This window comes from Oncorhynchus mykiss, chromosome 2 (assembly GCF_013265735.2).
Source record: "Oncorhynchus mykiss isolate Arlee chromosome 2, USDA_OmykA_1.1, whole genome shotgun sequence".
Lineage (NCBI taxonomy): Eukaryota > Metazoa > Chordata > Actinopteri > Salmoniformes > Salmonidae > Oncorhynchus > Oncorhynchus mykiss.
Genome location: NC_048566.1, coordinates 65,002,101 through 65,025,645, shown reverse-complemented (window position 1 = coordinate 65,025,645; position 23,545 = coordinate 65,002,101). Strand labels below are relative to the sequence as shown.

The 23,545-nt window shown below is 42.2% G+C and overlaps 1 protein-coding gene across 2 annotated transcripts in view; it reads right to left on the bottom strand.

The window, feature by feature from the left end:
• Window positions 1–780: 780 nt before the first annotated feature.
• Window positions 781–23,545, bottom strand: part of LOC110493825 (cytosolic carboxypeptidase 4) — a 158,582-nt gene continuing 135,817 nt past the window's right edge. For both annotated transcript variants that reach the window (XM_036953106.1, XM_036953095.1), the window contains exon 24: window positions 781–1,783. In XM_036953106.1, the coding sequence (XP_036809001.1) occupies window positions 1,501–1,783 (283 nt within the window). In that variant the 3' untranslated portion in view covers window positions 781–1,500. The remainder of the gene's footprint in view (window positions 1,784–23,545) is intronic.

The window sequence follows — 23,545 nt, the reverse complement described above, 5'->3', positions numbered from 1 at the left end:
GCAATATGTGTCAACAGTTAAGCACAGCTGCAACTATCAGTGTACTACATGTGATGAATAGCAATATACTATATAATCTAGCTATAATGGCTACAGCCTTGGGGGGGTCAACAGTAACAATGAACCATCAACCTACAGGGCCCCAATGTCAGTGTGCAGGTCTGCCCATTGAGTCTGTAGTGATAGGATTAGCTAAGAGCCTACAGGGCCACACTGCAAGTAGCCCAATGTCATTGTGAGAGAGCCTGACAGCCTCTGGCTTTGTCCCAGATGGCACCCTATTCGCTATTTAGTGCACTACTTTTTATCAGGGCCCTTGTCAAAAGTAGCACACTAAATAGGGAATAGGGGGACATTTGGGATGAAGCCTCTGATTCCTCTGCTCCTTGGGACACAGTGAAAGGATCCTCACAATGCCAAGGAAGCCAGGCCAGCCAAAATAAGACAAATCTATCAGTCTGCCTGGAATAATGCAGTGTGTGGCAAGGCCAGTGAGCCGCTGTGGAGGTCAGTGTTCCTGTTGGCTTCCTGTCTGTGGGAGACGGCTGAGCAGATCTGGATTGGAATCTCTGATGCAGGGCGGTGGAAACGTGAACCCCCCCATGGATCACCGTTCCTTTTCTTTTGGTGGCTGTGTGACACACTTCACAGTTTCCTCAAAGGTTTTCTTCTTACATTGGATTTTTCCAACAGAACTGAGCGGTAGGACCGTAGGACCCGACTACTTGGCTGTGATGGCGTGTACAGTACAATATCAAGTAATACACAAGGAACGACTGATTCAATAAAAGTTGATTTTATTGTAGTGCTCTTCGGCTCCAACATATTTAAGAGGAAGGAGAATGGAACATGTATAACGAACAGTTACCACTCAATACTATCGTCTTTAGACATTATGAAAACGGTCAACTAGCAAAATGTGTTTAGTTATACAAATACTTCATATTTATATAATTTCAAAAAATATAAATATATTTTCCCCCAAAGTAACTACAGTTTGCTGGTTAGCACTATGTAAATGCATTGCAGGTTATGAATGTTAAAAATATAACAATGCTTATGGTGGCCTGTTATTTTGGAACTTAGATCATACTGCATGTAAATAATAGGTAAACATTGTGACAGCCCCACCCTATTTCTGATGTATTTGATACATTTACTATACACAAATAATATAAATATAATCTCATATAATATAATACTGTCTAGTACCCTACTTCACCCATATACCCATTTACAGTAGGCTCTCTGTGGAGAATATGGCCTCAACAAGCCCATGTCATGCCGGACTGTCCTTCACATGCATCTCAGACAAAGTCATATACAAATCATACAAAGCCATTGTCCACTATTCTACTGCTATAGTTTATATATCCACTGTTCTGAAAGCCTAAGGGAAATAGCCACTAACTTAGCAACCATATACATTAGAATTTCCATAATAAAATGTATTATTAAAAAAAGGAAATAAGTGCTTTGGGGGAATGTCCTTGTGAGACCTTAGCTCAGATATTGTCCATTTGAAATGTTCATCCCATTGCATGGGCTCCTCTTGATGTTCAGAGTCTCTTGGCCTATCAAGTGAGGATAGAGGCGGGACTTCATTGAGCGTCGTCGACTGTTCCCGGTTGTCTGGTGCTCTTCCTCATCATCTTCCTCCTCCTCAGCGCTGGATGTGTTGCCATTGACCTCAGAGTCCAGATCATTTCTGTTGGGCTCGGGGAAGCTGTCATTCCGGTACTCAATTTCCTCTACACAAGGTGGCTCATCATCCTCGAAGCAGCTGGAGAGAGAAGAGCATAGGAGAGGAGAGGAGAGAAGAGGAGAGCAGATGAAAGGTGGAGAGGAGAGGTGAGGAGAGGAGAGGAGAGGAGAGGAGAGGAGAGGAGAGGAGAGGAGAGGAGAGGAGAGGAGAGGAGAGGAGAGGAGAGGAAAGGAGAGGAGAGGAGAGGAGAGGAGAAAAAAGGAGAGGAGAGGAGAGGAGAGGAGAGGAGAGGAGAGGAGAGGAGAGGAGAGGAGAGGAGAGGAGACAGTCAGTTAACCAAGGAAATGGATGGCTTAATGAAGGGAGTGGAGCAGAGTACAGTAAATCAATAACTACCGTTTTGGTGATTAACACCACCAAAAGCTTCCATACATTTCCATCTCCTCTTACACACTGTGACATGTCAGTTCTACCACCTTGCTTCACAGCACAGTCATAGTTCCCCAGTCATTTCCAGTGAGCCTGAGCTCATTGACATCCTTGGCATGAGCCACAGACTCAGGCTGTAACTCATTCATATCCTTAGAGGGGTTATTACAGACAGAAGCAGGATCTGAGTACTGCAAAGCGAGCATACACTGTAGTAAATGCTGGGTTTGGATTGGATGTGTTATCATTGAGATGTCTGATTAGACAACACAATATGTAGTGTCGGGAAAAACGCCACTACTTCCTCAATATCAGAAATGTTGTGTCCAAAAACCACATTAGTGTAATGCTGTTTGAGATTATGCTAGTTGCAATGCAAGCTGAGGTCATGCTTCTGGATTGGTGTCTGTGTGTCAGTGGAAGTTCCTCAGAGGAGGAAGGGGAGGACCATCCTACTCAGTGATTTTCAGAAAAATAAAATAGTGAAACATAGATAAAACTATACTATACTCAATCACTTTTTATAGCTACTGTTTACAGGCCTCCTGGGCCATATACAGCGTTCCTCATTGAGTTCCCTGAATTCCTATCGAACCTTGTAGTCATAGCAGATAATATTCTAATCTTTGGTGACTTTAATAGTCACATGGAAAAGTCCACAGACCCATTCCAAAAGGCTTTCGGAGCCATCATCGCCTCAGTGGGTTTTGTCCAACATGTCTCTGGACCCACTCACTGTCACAGTCATACTCTGGACCTAGTTTTGTCCCATGGAATAAATGTTGTGGATCTTAATGTTTTTCCTCATAATCCTGGACTATCGGACCACCATTTTATTATGTTTGCAATTGCAACAAATAATCTGCTCAGACCCCAACCAAGGAACATCAAAAGTTGTGCTATTAATTGACAGATTTAAGATTTTTTGATGTCCTTCCAGATTCCCTCTGTCTACCCAAGGACGCCAGAGGACAAAAATCAGTTAACCACCTAACTGAGGAACTCAATTTAACCTTGCGCAATACCCAAGATGCAGTTGCACCCCTAAAAACTAAAAACATTTCTCATAAGAAACTAGCTCCCTGGTACACAGAAGATACCCGAGCTCTGAAGCATGCTTCCAGAAAATTGGAATGGAAATGGCGCCACACCAAACTGGAAGTCTTCCGACTAGCTTGGAAAGACAGTACCGTGCAGTACCGAAGAACCCTTACTGCTGCTCGATCATCCTATTTTTCTAACTTAATTGAGGAAAATAAGAACAATCCGAAATTCCTTTTTGATACTGTCGCAAAGCTAACTAAAAAGCAGCATTCCCCAAGAGAGCATGGCTTTCACTTCAGCAGTGATAAATTCATGAACTTCTTTGATGAAAAAATCATGAATATTAGAAAGCAAATTACGGACTCCTCTTTAAATCTGCGAATTCCTTCAAAGCTCAGTTGTCCTGAGTCTGCACAACTCTGCCAGGACCTAGGATCAAGAGAGACGCTCAAGTGTTTTAGTACTATATCTCTTGACACAATGATGAAAATAATCATGGCCTCTAAACCTTCAAGCTGCATACTGGACCCTATTCCAACTAAACTACTAAAAGAGCTGCTTCCTGTGCTTGGCCCTCCTATGTTGAACATAATAAACGGCTCTCTATCCACCGGATGTGTACCAAACTCACTAAAAGTGGCAGTAATAAAGCCTCTCGTGAAAAAGCCAAACCTTGACCCAGAAAATATAAAAAACTATCGGCCTAAATCGAATCTTCCATTCTTCTCAAAAATTTTAGAAAAGGCTGTTGCACAGCAACTCACTGCCTTCCCGAAGACAAACAATGTATACGACATGCTTCAGTCTGGTTTTAGACCCCATCATAGCACTGAGACTGCACTTGTGAAGGTGGTAAAATGACCTTTTAATGGCATCAGACCGAGGCTCTGCATCTGTCCTCGTGCTCCTAGACCTTAGTGCTGCTTTGATTACCACCGATCACCACATTCTTTTGGAGAGATTGGAAACCCAAATTGGTCTACACGGACAAGTTCTGGCCTGGTTTAGATCTTATCTGTCGGAAAGATATCAGTTTGTCTCTGTGAATGGTTTGTCCTCTGACAAATCAACTGTACATTTCGGTGTTCCTCAAGGTTCCGTTTTAGGACCACTATTGTTTTCACTATATATTTTACCTCATAGGGATGTCATTCGAAAACATAATGTTAACTTTCACTGCTATGCGGATGACACACAGCTGTACATTTCAATGAAACATGGTGAAGCACCCAAAATTGCCCTCGCTAGAAGCATGTGTTTCAGACATAAGGAAGTGGATGGCTGCAAACTTTCTACTTTTAAACTCGGACAAAACAGAGATGCTTGTTCTAGGTCCCAAGAAACAAAGAGATCTTCTGTTGAATCTGACAATTAATCTTAATGGTTGTAGAGTCGTCTCAAATAAAACTGTGAAGGACCTCGGCGTTACTCTGGACCCTGATCTGTCTTTTGAAGAACATATCAAGACCATTTCAAGGACAGCTTTTTTCCATCTACGTAACATTGCAAAAATCAGAAACTTTCGGTCCAAAAATGATGCAGAAAAATTCATCCATGCTTTTGTCACTTCTAGGTTAGACTACCGCAATGCTCTACTTTCCGGCTACCCGGATAAAGCAGTAAATAAACTTCAGTTAGTGCTAAATACGGCTGCTAGAATCCTGAATAGAACCAAAAAATGTGATCATATTACTCCAGTGCTAGCCTCCCTACACTGGCTTCCTGTCAAGGCAAGGGCTGATTTCAAGGTTTTACTGCTAACCTACAAAGCATTACATGGGCTTGCTCCTACCTATCTCTCTGATTTGGTCATGCCATACATACCTACCTACACGTCACAAGACCCAGGCCTCCTAATTGTCCCTAGAATTTCTAAGCAAACAGCTGGAGGCAGGGCTTTCTCCTATAGAGCTCCATTTTTATGGAATGGTCTGCCTACCCATGTAAGAGACGCAAACTCGGTCTCAACCTTTAAGTCTTTACTGAAGACTCATCTCTTCAGTGGGTCATATGATTGAGTGTAGTCTGGCCCAGGAGTGGGAAGGTGAACGGAAAGGCTCTGGAGCAACGAACCGCCCTTGCTATCTCTGACTGGCCGGTTCCCATCGTTCCACTGGGATTCTCTGCCTCTAACCCTATTACAGGGGCTGAGTCACTGGCTTACTGGGGCTCTTTCATATCGTCCCTGGGAGGGGTGCGTCACTTGAGTGGGTTGAGTCACTGATGTGATCTTCCTGTCTGGGTTGGCGCCCCCCCCCCCCCCCCCCCCCCCCCCCCCCTTGGGTTGTGCCATGGCGGAGATCTTTGTGGGCTATACTCGGCCTTGTCTCAGGATGGTAAGTTGGTGGTTGACCACCCTCTAGTGGTGTGGGGACTGTGCTTTGGCAAAGTGGATGGGTTTATATCCTTCCTGTTTGGCCCTGTCCGGGGGTGTCCTCAGATGGGGCCACAGTGTCTCCTGACCCCTCCTGTCTCAGCCTCCAGTATTTATGCTGCAGTAGTTTATGTGTCGGGGGGCTAGGGTCAGTTTGTTATATCTGGAGTACTTCTCCTGTCCTATTCGGTGTCCTGTTTGAATTTAAGTGTCCTCTCTCTAATTCTCTCTTTCTCTCTCTTGGAGGACCTGAGCCCTAGGACCATGCCTCAGGACTACCTGACATGATGACTCCTTGCTGTCCCCAGTCCACCTGGCCGTGCTGCTGCTCCAGTTTCAACTGTTCTGCCTTATTATTATTGGACCAAGCTGGTAATTTATGAACATTTGAACATCTTGGCCATGTTCTGTTATAATCTCCACCCGGCACAGCCAGAAGAGGACTGGCCACCCCACATAGCCTGGTTCCTCTCTAGGTTTCTTCCTAGGTTTTGGCCTTTCTAGGGAGTTTTTCCTCGCCACCGTGCTTCTACACCTGCATTGCTTGCTGTTTGGTGTTTTAAGCTGGGTCTCTGTACAGCACTTTGAGATATCAGCTGATGTACGAAGGGCTATATAAATAAATTTGATTTGATTTTGATTTGATTTACTATCTTCACATACCGCCAAATAACTGATTAAAACACATTTTTTGCAATGAAGGTCTAGAGTAGCCACAACAGCACCCTCCAGGGCAGCACCATGATGTAGCCGTCTCCTCTGGGTACATTGACTTCAATACAAAACCCAGGAGGCTCGTGGTTCTCACCCCTTTCCATACACTTACAGAGTAATTATCACTGTAATTATCCGTACAACATCCTCCAACCTATCAGAGCTCTTGCAGTATGAACTAACATCTTGTCCATCCAATCACATGATCAGTGAATTAATCTAGTACTGAAAGCATAAACTACAGCTAGGTAGCACTGCAGTGCATAAAGTGTGGTGAGTAGTTGGCTCAAAGGGAGAGAAGAGTTTGGAAGAAATTCATTTCTTCCAAAAATTAGGGAGAAGCAACAGAGAGAGAGAGAGAGAGAGAGAGTTTGAAAGAATTTGAAACTATAAAAGATTAAGAAAAAATCTAAATATTTATTGGGTGAAAAGCCAAAATGTGCCCTCCTGCCACAACCTGGACAGCCAGTGAGAAGTGCAAAGTAATGTTGATAATATTTCCTGTTATGTTTTGTCTTTCATACTCTGTCATGTGTCTTCTCAGTCATATTGACACTGGTCTACTACCATTGCTTTAATGTATTGTTGTTCTGATTAATATTGTTGTTGTTAATGGTAATCCCATGTCCACTACTACTATTATTATTGCTGTTTGTCCCACCATTTATATATATATATGAATATACAGTATATACAGTGCCTTGCGAAAGTATTCGGCCCCCTTGAACTTTGCGACCTTTTGCCACATTTCAGGCTTCAAACATAAAGATATAAAACTGTATTTTTTTGTGAAGACTCAACAATAAGTGGGACACAATCATGAAGTGGAACAACATTTATTGGATATTTCAAACTTTTTTAACAAATCAAAACCTGAAAAATTGGGCGTGCAAAATTATTTAGCCCCTTTACTTTCAGTGCAGCAAACTCTCTCCAGAAGTTCAGTGAGGATCTCTGAATGATCCAATGTTGACCTAAATGACTAATGATGATAAATACAATCCACCTGTGTGTAATCAAGTCTCCGTATAAATGCACCTGCACTGTGATAGTGTCAGAGGTCCGTTAAAAGCGTAGAGAGCATCATGACGAACAAGGAACACACCAGGCAGGTCCGAGATACTGTTGTGAAGAAGTTTAAAGCCGGATTTGGATAGAAAAATATTTCCCAAGCTTTAAACATCCCAAGGAGCACTGTGCAAGCGATAATATTGAAATGGAAGGAGTATCAGACCACTGCAAATCTACCAAGACCTGGCCGTCCCTCTAAACTTTCAGCTCATACAAGGAGAAGACTGATCAGAGATGCAGCCAAGAGGCCCATGATCACTCTGGATGAACTGCAGAGATCTACAGCTGAGGTGGGAGACTCTGTCCATAGGACAACAATCAGTTGTATATTGCACAAATCTGGCCTTAATGGAAGAGTAGCAAGAAGAAAGCCATTTCTTAAAGATATCCATAAAAAGTGTCATTTAAAGTTTGCCACAAGCCACCTGGGAGACACACCAAACATGTGGAAGAAGGTGCTCTGGTCAGATGAAACCAAAATTGAACTTTTTGGCAACAATGCAAAACGTTATGTTTGGCGTAAAAGCAACACAGCTCATCACCCTGAACACCACATCCCCACTGTCAAACATGGTGGTGGCAGCATCATGGTTTGGGCCTGCTTTTCTTCAGCAGGGACAGGGAAGATGGTTAAAATTGATGGGAAGATGGATGGAGCCAAATACAGGACCATTCTGGAAGAAAACTTGATGGAGTCTGCAAAAGACCTGAGACTGGGACGGAGATTTGTCTTCCAACAAGACAATGATCCAAAACATAAAGCAAAATCTACAATGGAATGGTTCAAAAATAAACATATCCAGGTGTTAGAATGGCCAAGTCAAAGTCCAGACCTGAATCCAATCGAGAATCTGTGGAAAGAACTGAAAACTGCTGTTCACAAATGCTCTCCATCCAACCTCACTGAGCTCGAGCTGTTTTGCAAGGAGGAATGGGAAAAAAATCCTCTCGATGTCCAAAACTGATAGAGACATACCCCAAGCGACTTACAGCTGTAATCGCAGCAAAAGGTGGCGCTACAAAGTATTAACTTAAGGGGGCTGAATAATTTTGCACGCCCAATTTTTCAGTTTTTGATTTGTTAAAAAAGTTTGAAATATCCAATAAATGTCGTTCCACTTCATGATTGTGTCCCACTTGTTGTTGATTCTTCACAAAAAAATACAGTTTTATATCTTTATGTTTGAAGCCTGAAATGTGGCAAAAGGTTGCAAAGTTCAAGGGGCCCGAATACTTTCGCAAGGCACTGTATGTTTTATATAAATATATATATATTTTTTCTATATGTATAATTTGACAATGTAAGTAATAATGAACTTGCCATGTCAATAAAGTCAATTGAATTGAATTGAGAGAGGGAGGAAGAGAGAGAGAGAGAGAGAGAGAGAGAGAGAGAGAGAGAGAAATCCATATCAGGGGATTTCTATTCTATTTCTATTCAAGTTTTTAATATTCTACAAAATATTTAGAGTTTTGTGGATATGCACCATATCGTGACAAATCCTGAATCCAATTGCATCTTGTGGACATACAGTATGTGATATTGGAATAACTTCGAATATCACACATGGACATTTCCTGTGTCCGGATTAGGACTCATTCAATATCCTGAGATATATGACATCCTATTTTCTCTCATCATGTTGACAAATACTGACTGTATAGGTCGCATATCTGTGTTTTCTTAGCACATTCAAGATATGAAGCGATATTGTTTCCAGATATGCTTCTCTTGGCTGAGGTCCATATCCTGATCTTGATATGCTTTTTGATGTGCTGAAAATAAGGACTATTTCTGATGGAGTTCTGAGTTGTCAGCACATTATCAATAATTTGACAAACATGAAATCCATATTTTTCTTTCATGCACAAATAAATTCTCAATTCCCTCTGGGTATCAAACATGGTATGTCTGGATATAGACTCCTTAGATATCCTGAGATAGGCCTATGTGGACATCTTATTTTCTTTATAAGATTACAAGTACTGACAGTAGGCCTACATAAACTCAGCAAAAAAAGAAACGTCCCTTTTCAGGACCCTGTCTTTCAAAGATATTTAGTAAAATCCAAATAACTTCACAGATCTTCATTGGGTTTAACACCGTTTCCCATGCTTGTTCAATGAACCATAAATAATAAATTGACATGCACCTGTGGAACAATTGTTAAGACACTAACAGCTTACAGACGGTAGGTAATTAAGGTCACAGTTATGAAAACTTAGGACACTAAAGAGGCCTTTCTACTGACTCTGGAAAATACCAAAAGAAAGATGCCCAGGGTTCTTGCTCATCTGCATGAACGTGTCTTAGGCATGCTGCAAGGAGGCATGAGGACTGCAGATGTGGCCAGGGCAATAAATTGCAATGTCCGTACTGTGAGACGCCTAAAACAGCTCTACAGGGAGACAGGACAGACAGCTGATCATCCTCGTAGTGGCAGACCATGTGTAACAACACCTGCACAGGATCGGTACATCTGAACATCACACCTGCGGGACAGGTATAGGATGGCAACAACAACTGCCCAAGTTACACCAGGAACGCACAATCCCTCCATCAGTGCTCAGACTGTCCGCAATAGGCTGACAGAGGCTGGACTGAGGGCATGTAGGCCTATTGTAAGGCAGGTCCTCACCAGACATCATCGGCAACAACGTTGCCTATGGGCACAAACCCACCGTCGCTGGACCAGACAGGGCTGGCAAAAAGTGCTCTTCACTGACGAGTCGCAGTTTTGTCTCACCAGGGGTGATGGTCGGAATCGAGTTTATCGTCGAAGGAATGAGCATTACACTGAGGCCTGTAGTCTGGAGCGGGATCAATTTGGAGGTGGAGGGTTCGTCATGGTTTGGGGCGGTGTGTCACAGCATCATTGGACTGAGCTTGTTGTCATTGCAGGCAATCTCAATGCTGTGCTTTACAGGGTCGACATCCTCCTCCATCATGTGGTACCCATTCTGCAGGCTTGTCCTGACCCTCCAGCATGACAATGCCACCAGCCATACTGCTTGTTCTGTATGTGATTTCCTGCAAGACAGTAATGTCAGTGTTCTGCCATGGCCAGCCTGGATCTCAATCCCATTGAGCACGTCTGGGACCTGTTGGATTGAAGGGTGAGGGCTAGGGCCATTCCCCCCAGAAATGTCTGGGAACTTGCATGTGCCTTGGTGGAAGAGTGGGGTAACATCTCATAGCAAGGACGGGCAAATCTGGTGCAGTCCATGAGGAGGAGACACACTGCAGTACTTAATGCAGCTGGTGGCCACACCAGATACTGACTGTTGCTTTTGATTTTTAACCCCCCCCTTTGTTCAGGGACATATTATTCAATTTCTGTTAGTCACATGTCTGTGGAACTTCTTCAGTTTATGTCTCAGTTGTTGAATCTTGTCATGTTCATACAAATATTTACACATGTTACGTTTGCTGAAAATAAACGCAGTTGACAGTGAGAGAACGTTTATTTTTTTGATGAGTTTAGTAAATGTTCTCAGCACATACAATGCATATGCTCTTGACTAAGGTCCATATCAGGATCTTGATATACATTTTGATATTCTAAATAAGGACAAATCCTGATCCTTTTTTGAGTTTTGAGGCTAGCTAAATCATTTGACAAATATTTAATCCATATCATTCTTTCAGACACTAGCTATACTTTCAGTATTCCCTCCGGATAAAGTTGCACGCAAACCAGAAGCTAAAAGCACTGTAACTGATAGAATTGCAATAAGAATCACACATTTTCTGTTTTGAATTTGGGCACCACAAATGAGTGTGCAAACGGTGTGTGCTCAAATTGACAACTGGAGAAACAAAGAAATGAGAAGCTGTTCAGAAATTATCTCAAAGAATTTACCTCTAAAGTGAGTAGCTAATTTGAGATGTTTCATTTATTTTAGTAACTAGATTGAAGAATGTTAGCTAAATCCAGTAGGGCTAGTTAATTAGCTAACTAGCTAACCTTGATAGGGGGGGTAGCCTAGCTAGCTAATAAATAATGAAATTGCCTTCCCTTCAGGATTAAATATTTATTTTTACCCCCAAGGAGACCTTTAAACATGTCTAGGCATATTTTGTATTCCTGATTAATATAAGCTAACTCCTACATAGCTTGGCTAGCTAGCTTATTCTAGTTCGTTTTCTTATCATGAATGAAGCAGGTAGAGTAGCTACACTATATATACAAAAGTGTATGGACACCCCTTAAAATTAGTGGCTTTTTCAGCCACACGTGTTGCTGACAGGTGTACAAAATTGAGCACACAGCCTTGCGATCTCCACAGGTAAAATCATTTGGGAGCTGGACATTTCATGATTTGGATTCAGCCCATTTTTATCAGAATTACCAAGATTAATATTACATATCATGTAAGGATATCTATTGAAAGTATATATATTTTTTATATATAATCAGGTGATGACTACAGATATGATGCATTTCTGAATATATGCCTAAGTATAAAGGCTTAGATAATAGATGCACTACACCTGCTCGTTGAATATCTCATTCCAAAATCATGGGCATTAATATGGAGTTGGTCCCCCTTTGCTACTATAACAGCCTCCACTCTTCTGGGAAGGCTTTCCACTAGATGTTGGAGCATTGCTGTGGGGACTTGCTATAGCAGTAAAGGGGGGACTAACTCCATATTAGTGTCAGATATCTGGAAACATATCGATAAATATAATCCCTCATGTTGACCTTTTTCGCAGTGTTTGTTGTATTTTTTTCTTCTTAATTTACCTTTCACTTACTTAGCTAATGCAGCTAATTTAGCCTACTCAATAACCTGACCCAAATAGAGAGGAATGCTATTTATGTTAGTTAGCTTGCTAAGGATATCCAACACTACAACTCTTTCAAATCAAGGTAATCTTTCGAATTTATACATTTATTGCCACCGTGGATCACCGGTGTAACAGCTAAACTGTTTACTGTAAACTGTACTGCGTGATTGCACACATGGATTGGATTGTGGGATTACTAATGTGCTAGTTCTAGTTTGTTGGCTATAATGTTAATATGGTGACAACGATGTCGGCTGTGTAGCGGTTAGCGGTTATGGTATGAAGGTTTGGCTTGGAGAGGTTGGCGCCTGGTCACAGACAGCTGTTGGTTAGAGGAGGAGAGCACATAGAATTTTACAATGAGCGAAGGGATGATTCAGTATGTGGCTGCTGAAAGTAAACTGTGTGTGCCGGTGATCAGGGGTGTATTCATTTTGCTAATTCTGTTGCAAAATGTTTCTTAAGCGGAAGCAAACAGTGAACTCTGTGTTTGGGTGTTCAGGGGTATATTCATTTGGCTGATTCTGTTGCAAAATGTTTCTTAAACGGAAGCAAACAGAACGAAACAGGGAGAAACCTACCTGAATTTGTCCAATAGAAACAAATGATTAATCAAATTAAACCAAACAAAATCGTATTTTATTTGATCGAATCAAATTGTATTCATCACATGCGCCAAATACAACAGGCATAGACTTTACCATGAAATGCTTACTTATGAGCTCTTTCCCAACAATGCAGAGTTAAAAAGTAAGAACATTTTCAAATAAATATAGAAAATAGTATCACAATAAATACCAATAACGAGGCTATATACAAGGAGAACCGTAGAGAGTCAGTGCAAAAAAGGGAAAATGCAAATAGTCTGTGTAGCCATTTGATTAACTGTTCAGCAGTCTTATGGCTTGTGGGTAGAAGCTGTTCAGGAGCCTTTTAGTCCCAGACTTTCCACTCCTGTACCGCTTGTTGTGTGGTAGCAGAGTGAACTGTCTATGGCTTCGGGGGTTGGGTCTATGAACATTTTCAGGGCCTTCCTCTGACACCTACTGGTATAGAGTTCTGGATGGCAGGGAGCACCACCCCAGTGATGTACTGGGCCTCCCACATCACCCTCTGTAGCGCCTTGCAGTCTGATGCCATAGTAGTTGCCATACCAAGCGGTGATGCAGCAAGTCAACATGCTCTCAATGGTACAGCTGTAGAACCTTTTGAGGATATGAAGGCCCATGCCAAACCTTTTCAGTCTCCTGAGGGGGAAAGAGGTGTTGTCGTATCTCACTCACAACTAAGTTGGTGTGTTTGGACCATGTTAATTCCTTAGTAATGTGGAAACCGGTGAACTTGAAGCTCTCAACCCGCTCCACTATAACCCTTTCGATGTGGATGGGGGCGTGCTTGGCCATTCTTTTCCTGTAATCCACAACCAGCTCCTTTGTCTTGCTGACGTTGTGGGAGAGATTTTTGTCTTGGCACCACACTGCCAGGTCACTGACTTCCTCCCGATAGGTTGTGTCAGCCTCGTCGTCGGTGATCAGGCCTACCACCGTCGTGTCATCAGCAAATGTATTAATGATGGTGTTGGAGTAGTGTGCGGCCACGCAGTCGTGGGTGAACAGGGAGTACATGAGGGGAAAAAGCACGCACTCCAGTTGCAGAGGGAGGTGTTTAGTCCTGAGTTTAGGATGAGCTTGGAGGGCACTATGGTGTTGAAAGCTATGCTGTACTCAATGAACAGCACTCTCACATAGTTGTTCCTTTTGTCCAGGTGGGAGAGTGCAGTGGGAAGTGCAATAGCGTCACCTGTGGATCTATTGAGGCAGTATGCAAATTGGAGTGGGTCCAGGATGTCTGGGATGTTGGTGTTGATATGGCCATGACCAGCCTTTCAAAACATTTCACGACTACAGATGTGACTGTCACAGATGTTGCTACACCTCAGATCCGCTAGATGCAGGCAAGAGTCACCTTCATTACTCCAATATGTCTCTCGGCCTGTGCACCTACATTATAAACTTTCATTCATAGGCTAGGTTGTAGGAACCACATGATGGGTATAGGGCAAATTTGAGTATCATGTAGTAGCCTAAACCTATCAATGTTATATTGAACTGGGTGAATGTAATATGAATGACAGTCATCCAATATGCTGTAATAGAAATACGGCCATGCTCATAAAATAAAATTAAAAAAATATCCTCCCTTATCTTGAATGGAACAACTTGCTACTGCTGTGAATGTAAACAACACTACCTGTCAAGTTATTCCCATTTTGAAATGCCCACATTAATGCATGCAGAAGCCCATGGTAATCGCTAATGCAAAGGCAAATTGTGTTGGCAAAAGTGTGTGTGCAGGCAAATTGTCATTTTTTTGCCGGTTGTAAAGGTGCCAATTGACTCCACCAGCAGTTCAGATGTGTGAAGGATGCTGTGACCTTCAGATAGCCCAACCCTTGATTGACAGCAAACATAAAGCCCTTCTACACTAATCAGATTAGAACACACTGGGATCCACTGGGGACGAGGATGTGACAGGCACACTGATTTACACCTTCTCCACACACTCACCTCTTTATGTGCGTGCATGTGAGTGTGTGTGTGTTTGTCTGTCTGAGTGCTTGTCTAGTTCTGCTCTGAATGAGAATTAAATAGAAGATAACATATGGTACTGTGATGAGAGGGGCTGTCTGCTTCTCCTAACAGAAAGCAGGATGATTTTTGGTGTGGGGGGGGGGGGGGGGGGTAATTTCTATTTTCCAGGAGGGCATCAAGAGTGGCAGGGGACCTATGCTTTTAAAACCTGCCGCTTTGAAAAGTAACACTACAATTTTGGAGTTCTGTGGTTGCCATGGCACCGTGAGGTCGCCTTGGCAGAGACCTCCTGTATATTTTGTAGATAGCCAAGTGTGTATTGATCTGGTCTGGATTGCATCTATTTGTTTAATTCCCGTGAATTAATAGCAAATCAGCTTTCTCACGATAGCTAGCTATCGATGCTATCAAGCTAGCTATCTAGTGAATTTTGATTCTAATACACCAACCTATTTTGGGCGGGGGGGGGGGGGTTCTACTACAATGAGGAGGACTATAATGCATGGTGAGCTAGCATTTGCGATTTCATCAGTCAGGAGGTTTGATCAAGCCATGTGGTTCCTTATTGCATAGAAGTTATTTAGCTTGTCTGGTAGGCTCGTGTCACTGGGCAGCTCTCGGCTGTGCTTCCCTTTGTTGTCTGTAATAGTTTGCAAGCCCTGCCACATCCGACGAGCGTTTGAGCCGGTGTAATACAATTCGGTATTAGTTCTGTATTGACGCTTTGCCTGTTTGATGATTCGTCGGAGGGCATAGTGGGATTTCTTATAAGCTTCCCGGTTAGAGTCCCGCTCCTTGAAAGCTGCAGCTCTACCCATTAGCTCAGTGCGAATGATGACTGTAATCCATGACTTCTGGTTGGGGTATGTACGTACAGTCACTGACGCCCTCGATGCACTTATTGATAAAGCCAGTGACTGATGTGGTGTACTCCTCAATGCCATCGGAAGAATCATGGAACATATTTCAGTCTGTGCTAACAAAACAGTCCTGTAGCATAGCATCTGCTTCATCTGGCCACTTTTTTATAGACCGAGTCACTGGTGCCTCCTGCTTAAATTGTTGATAGTAAGCAGGAATCAGGAGGTCAGATTTGCCAGATTTGCCAAATGGAGGGCGAGAGAGAGCTTTGTACGTGTATCTGTGTGTGGAGTAAAGATGGTCTAGAATTGTTTTCCCTCTGGTTGCACATTTAACATGCTGATAGAAATTAGGTAAAACGGATTTAAGTTTCCCTGCATTAAAGTCCCCGGCCACTAGGAGCACTGCCTCTGGATGTGCGTTTTCCTGTATACAGCTCATTGAGTGCGGTTTTAGTGCCAGCATCGGTCTGTGGTGGTATGTAGATCGCAACGAAAAATGCAAATAATTATTTTTAGGTAAATAGTGTGGTCTACAGCTTTTTATGAGATACTCTACCTCAGGCGAGCAAAACCTCAAGACTTCCTTAGATATCGTGCACCAGCTGTTGTTTAGATATATGCAGAGGCCCCCGCCCCATGTATTACCAGAGGCTGATGTTCTATCCTGCCAGCTGTATGTTCTTAATGTTGTCGTTCAGTCACGACTCAGTGAAACATATAGTAACGTTCAAATGTTTGGGTCACTTAGAAATGTCCTTGTTTTCCATGAAAACATACATGAAACGAGTTGCAAAATGAATAGGAAATATATTCAAGGAATTGACAAGGTTGTAAATAATGATTTTTTAATTTAAATAATAATTTTGTCCTTCAAACTTTGCTTTCATTAAAGAAACCTCCATTTGCAGCAATTACAGCCTTGCAGACCTTTGGCATTCTAGTTGTCAAATTTGTTGAGGTAATCTGAAGAGATTTTACCCCATGCTTCCTGAAGCACCTCCCACAAGTTGGATTGGCTTGATGGGCACTTCTCACGTACCATACGGTCAAGCTGCTCCCACAACAGTTCAATACGATTGAGATCCGGTGACTGCGCTGGCCATTCCGTTATAGACAGAATACCAGCTGACTGCTTCTTCCCTAAATACTTCTTGCATAGTTTGGAGTTGTGCTTTGGGTCATTGTCCTGTTGTAGGAGGAAATTGGCTCCAATTATGCGCCGTCCACAGGGTATGGCATGGCGTTGCAAAATGTAGTGATAGCCTTCCTTCTTCAAGATCCCTTTGACCCTGTATAAATCTCCCACTTTACCACCACCAAAGCACCCCCAGACCATCACATTGCCTCCACCATGTTTGACAAATGGCATCAAGCACTTCTCCAGCATCTTTTCATTTTTATGTGTTTCATGAATGTTCTTCTTTGTGATCCGAACATCTCAAACTTAGATTTGTCTGTCTATAACACTTTCTTCAAATCTTCCTCTATCCAGTGTTTGTGTTCTTTTGCACATCTAGTGATGGTTGCTGATAATGGGCCTCTGTACACCTATGTAGATATTTCCAGCTACAATAGTCATTTAAAACATTAACAATGTCTACACTGTATTATTTTTTTTCCTTCTTTTTTAATTTTTTTTATCCCCTTTTCTCCCCAATTTCGTGGAATCCAATTGTTAGTAGTTACTATCTTGTCTCATCGCTACAACTCCCGTACGGGCTCAGGAGAGACGAAGGTCGAAAGCCATGCGTCTTCCGAAACACAACCCAACCAAGCCGCACTGCTTCTTAACACAACGCGCATCAAAACCCGGAAGTCAGCCGCACCAATGTGTCGGAGGAAACACCGTGCACCTGGCGACCTGGTTAGCGTGCACTGCGCCCGGCCCGCCACAGGAGTCGCTAGTGCGCAATGAGACAAGGATATCCCTACCGGACAAACACTCCCTAACCCGGACGACAATTGTGCGTCGCCCCATGGACCTCCCAGTCGCGGCTGGCTGCGGCAGAGCCTGGGCTCGAACCCAGAGTCTCTAGTGGCACAGCCCTAGACCACTGTATTTCTGATCAATTTGATGTTATTTTAATGGACAAAAAAATGGCTTTTCTTTCAAAAACAAGGACATTTCTAAGTGATCCCAAACTTTTGAACTGTAGTGTATACTTTTTTTTTGCTGTCTCTTGGGCTCCCCACTGGCCTGGGCCCAGGACCTTTAGCCCCGATAAGCTCCCACATTAACACGGCCCTGGGTAGAGTACCTATTGGTGATGACCATTTCAATGTCCACAAAGCAGTAGTTATATAGCAGGGCAGAGACGTAACCCTTGGCCACAGTAGTGATCTCTAAGGAAAGGTAGGTCGAGCCACAGCCTGTTCAACCCGCTACCATCCAGAAGGCGAGGTCAGTACAGGTGCACCAACGCTGGGACAGAGAGACTGAGAAACAGCTTCTATCTCCAGGCCTTCAGACTGTTAAACCATGTTCATATCTTTCTTTCAGAGGCCAATGTCAGGGCCGCTGTGGCTAAGGGTTACGTGTCTGCCCTGTTGAAGCTGTATGAGGACTGGCATAACAAGGACCCGGACCATGAGACCATCCCCAGCCGCCTGACCCTGCTCGACTGTCTGCACCAGACCACCCACTGCAATGTCTACACTGTATTTCTGATCGATTTGATGTTATTTTAATGGATTTTAAAAATTTGCTTTTCTTTCAAAAACAAAGACATTTCTAAGTGACCCCGAACTTTTGAACGATAGTGTAAGATATTACAGTTTTTAATGTCCCGTTGGTAGGATATACAGTGCCTTGCGAAAGTATTCGGCTCCCTTGAACTTTGCGACCTTTTGCCACATTTCAGGCTTCAAACATAAAGATATAAAACTGTATTTTTTTGTGAAGAATCAACAACAAGTGGGACACAATCATGAAGTGGAACAACATTTATTGGATATTTCAAACTTTTTTAACAAATCAAAAACTGAAAAATTGGGCGTGCAAAATTATTCAGCCCCCTTAAGTTAATACTTTGTAGCGCCACCTTTTGCTGCGATTACAGCTGTAAGTCGCTTGGGGTATGTCTCTATCAGTTTTGCACATCGAGAGACTGACATTTTTTCCCATTCCTCCTTGCAAAACAGCTCGAGCTCAGTGAGGTTGGATGGAGAGCATTTGTGAACAGCAGTTTTCAGTTCTTTCCACAGATTCTCGATTGGATTCAGGTCTGGACTTTGACTTGGCCATTCTAACACCTGGATATGTTTATTTTTGAACCATTCCATTGTAGATTTTGCTTTATGTATTGGATCATTGTCTTGTTGGAAGACAAATCTCCGTGCCAGTCTCAGGTCTTTTGCAGACTCCATCAGGTTTTCTTCCAGAATGGTCCTGTATTTGGCTCCATCCATCTTCCCATCAATTTTAACCATCTTCCCTGTCCCTGCTGAAGAAAAGCAGGCCCAAACCATGATGCTGCCACCACCATGTTTGACAGTGGGGATGGTGTGTTCAGGGTGAAGAGCTGTGTTGCTTTTACGCCAAACATAACATTTTGCATTGTTGCCAAAACGTTTCATCTAACCAGAGCACCTTCTTCCACATGTTTGGTGTGTCTCCCAGGTGGCTTGTGGCAAACTTTAAACGACACTTTTTATGGATATCTTTAAGAAATGGCTTTTTTCTTGCCACTCTTCCATAAAGGCCAGATTTGTGCAATATACGACTGATTGTTGTCCTATGGACAGAGTCTCCCACCTCAGCTGTAGATCTCTGCAGTTCATCCAGAGTGATCATGGGCCTCTTGGCTGCATCTCTGATCAGTCTTGTCCTTGTATGAGCTGAAAGTTTAGAGGGACGGCCAGGTCTTGGTAGATTTGCAGTGGTCTGATACTCCTTCCATTTCAATATTATCGCTTGCACAGTGCTCCTTGGGATGTCTAAAGCTTGGGAAATCTTTTTGTATCCAAATCCGGCTTTAAACTTCTTCACAACAGTATCTCGGACCTGCCTGGTGTGTTCCTTGTTCTTCATGATGCTCTCTGAGCTTTTAACGGACCTCTGAGACTATCACAGTGCAGGTGCATTTATACGGAGACTTGATTACACACAGGTGGATTGTATTTTTCATCATTAGTCATTTAGGTCAACATTGGATCATTCAGAGATCCTCACTGAACTTCTGGAGAGAGTTTGCTGCACTGAAAGTAAAGGGGCTGAATAATTTTGCACGCCCAATTTTTCAGTTTTTGATTTGTTAAAAAAGTTTGAAATATCCAATAAATGTCGTTCCACTTCATGATTGTTTCCCACTTGTTGTTGATTCTTCACAAAAAAATACAGTTTTATATCTTTATGTTTGAAGCCTGAAATGTGGCAAAAGGTCGCAAAGTTCAAGGGGGCCGAATACTTTCGCAAGGCACTGTACAGTACATGCTTTCAGTTCGTCCCATTTATTTTCCAGCGATTGAACGTTACCTAGCAGGAGGGAAGGCAAAGGCAGATTAGCCACTTATCGTCTGATCCTCACAAGGCACACTGATCTTTTCCCGTGAAATCTCAGGTTTCCTTCTCCAGTCGGGTGTCTGTAGTATATCCCTCCCGTCCAAGTCAGTGAAGAAAAACTCTTTGTCTAATCTGAGGTGACTAATAGCAGTTCTGATGTCCATAATCTCTTTTCTGTCATACGGTAGGAGCAACACTATGTACAAAACAAGTTACGAAAAAAGCGAAAAAAACAAACAAATTAGCATGGTTGGTTAAGAGTCGATAAGACGCCAGTCATCCCCTCCGGTGCCATCTCACTTAAGCAGTTTTCAAAACTGATAAGATATACTTTTGCATGGATGTTTCCTCACTGATTTTACATTACTTCTTTCTTATTTCTGTCTTCATCCCTTTCTTTGTTTATTCATCTCATCTGTTCATCTTGTGAGTTGTTTAGATGTGAAGTAAGGGGCAACATGGCGAGATAACCCTTACTATTGTGTTAAGATTATTCCTTAAGAGCAATAATGAAGGAGGATGTTAGAGCTCACTGCTAACAGCAAGCCCTGCCAAACCCCACCTGAAATATTTCCCTTAACAAACGCTTACTCTAAAATCCAAAACCTCTTTCATACAAGAAATGGGGACATTTTGTAGATTAAAAAGGAGTCATCCAGCCGGCAGCTGTGTAGAGAATAAGGACTTGCTCGTAACCTTGTTCCTAGTCACAACAAACACAAACAAAGTGTCTGGTCTGGAGCGTCACAAGCTCTGCTGGTCGGCTACTACCTGGCAACCTATAGTAGCGGTGCCAAATGTCCTGGTCTGGTCTATTGACAACAATAATTTGGCTATAGATTAAGCATGAGCAGCAGCTGATTCCTACAAGTGATCCGTGATAGTAGTTTGTTAACTCTGTTTCTGTTGTAGCCTCTGAAAGTTCCTTTAGCCAAAGTGTTACGCCTTTCCTCATTTTCTCGTTTCTTCCCTGCTACCCCTCAGGTTCTTGTTGCCCAGAAGCTGCCTGGCTGGTGCAGTGAGTCAGTAACACAGTAGCTAGTCCAATGTTTGCAATTCAAATCCTATTAGCCATGTTGTCAGGAGTGACCAATCGACCGTGAAATCATCATTAACACAAAGGTACAAAAAAAGAGAGTGGGGAAACAAAACAAAACAAAACATAACAGGCCAACAGATTTATCATTAATAGTTCTGCTACTGGCTGTGTTGGGGAGAAGTTTGCTCAGAGGGCAGCTTGTATGAACAGTATGTCAAAAGTGGTATGCCCATCTACATGAGATCATTACCATAGTGTATCCTCACACATTAATTAATCATACTAAAGTGATTGCTCTACCTATGTCATGCTATCATGTTCTGTTTCATGCCATTAGATCAACAGATACCTACTCCAATGGCATAAGAAAAGGTTCAAAATGGTAGTATGTCTGTGAGCAGTATACGTTGGTAAAACATGATTTGCACACAATCTCTCAGCACAAGGAGAACACACATGAGACCAAGCAGACAATGGACACACAGTGAAAATCCTTTCATCGGTTTTATAATTATGTGCAAATGCAATCTTAATCGGATTATTCATGTCATCCATTCAGCCAGCCACATTGCAATCAAGCACAGTGATCTGGAGAGATAGTGCAACCTTCATTACTGTACACACAATGGGCTGAGAGAGAAACAGACATCTCATCCCAACATTGCCTCCCCTGACCCCAAGAATAACTAATCCAAGGTTATTACCATTTTCCTTCTGTTTCTCTCTATTTCCCTGATAATGAAAGTTAGCAGTCTAGGCTGTTAACAACCTCGTTTCTCTATTAGGAAAAGGATTTAAACTTACCATGGTCTGTGGAAAGAAAATATGTTGTTTCTGATGTATTTTAATCAAAAGCCTGCGGGTCAGGATGGAAACCAAACAAGCCAGTCATTTCATTTTCAGTGTAAGGCTCTTCACAGAGCAGTGGGTCAGGGAGCACATAATGCACTACATCGCAATCAGGAATTATATTCAATGGGGAAAAAAGTGAGTACAACTGGCTGTTGGAGTTGAATATTGATTTGAAAATGTATTTTTCACGGTGTCTATAAGTTTGTCTTTCATGTCAACATATTCCGAATAAGCAATGTTCTGATTTTCAAAGAAGGCCAAAACAAAATCATTATAATGATCTCTAACTTAACTCAGCCCAATGGTTCAGTATATCACCATTTACTGTAATGGCTAAACATACAGTACTAGTGTAACTACACACATTGACCCCCCCCCCCCTTGTTTTTACACTGCTGCTACTCGCTGTTTTTTTCTATGCATAGTCACTTTACCCCTACCTACATGTACAAATTACCTCGACTAACCTGTACCCCCGCACATTGACTCGGTACCGGTACCCCCTGTATGTAGCCTCTGTATTGTTATTGTTTTGTGTTACTTTTTATTTACTTTAGTTTATTTAGTAAATATTTTCATATCTCTTATCTCTTATCTCTTTACCTGTATTGTTGGTTAAGGGCTGTTGTATTCATCACATGTGTCAAATCAAATTTGATTGAATTTGATTAACACAATCTGTTTAAGACTAGAGAAGCACCACCCATATCATCATCAGTAATAATGCTCTGACAGCAGGGGAGTAGGAAGTGTGTCACAGCTCGTCTCTTCTCTTCCCAAACTGTCGAAAATGTATTTTCTGCTGTTGGTGTGAGAGTAATTACTCACTGATCTCCTATTAAATCAGACACACTCAAGTCATGCATGGTGATTATGAGAGCTTATTGATTTGTGCTGCGCCACTCACCCATCAACTTAATTCATTCTAAATGACTTATTAGCTGCCAATAGAAAGGTAAACTCAATATGGCACAAGAGTTAGTTCAGTTTTGTCATTGCCGTTTTTTATTAACCCACCACTGTCAAAACCCATAAAATGAGAGGTTTAACAAAATGACAGGGATGTTTCCGAGTAAGCAGGCAGTTGGACACAAAGGTTGTCGAACATTGTTTACCTGGGGCGCCAAAAATTGTTTTAAAGTTACTTTGTATCTGACAATTAATTTTTTACTGCACAAATTTTTTATTTTAACAATTTTATTCTAATTCTACTTAAATTGTCTGTATCAACGTGTCTGCAGTATTCTTTATCTCTAATTACTCTACAGCAGTAATATTGTGATTTATATGCATGTGCATTCCTTCATTATGTTGAATGCCAAATAAGTTCAGTTAAACTGTTAGAGAGATTAACAAACAGCAACATCCATAATTACTTTTCAAATCCCTTCTTAGACACCAGTGTCACAAGTTCTTCATATAAATCGGCTGATAACACACAATAGTTTTCAGTGGCGAATCACACAAATCTGATATGTTACATCAGTCCAGTTTGGACAATCAACTGAGTGGCAGCTGTTCCAGAAATGTTTAAAATGCTCCACAACATGTAAAATGATAATCTGCT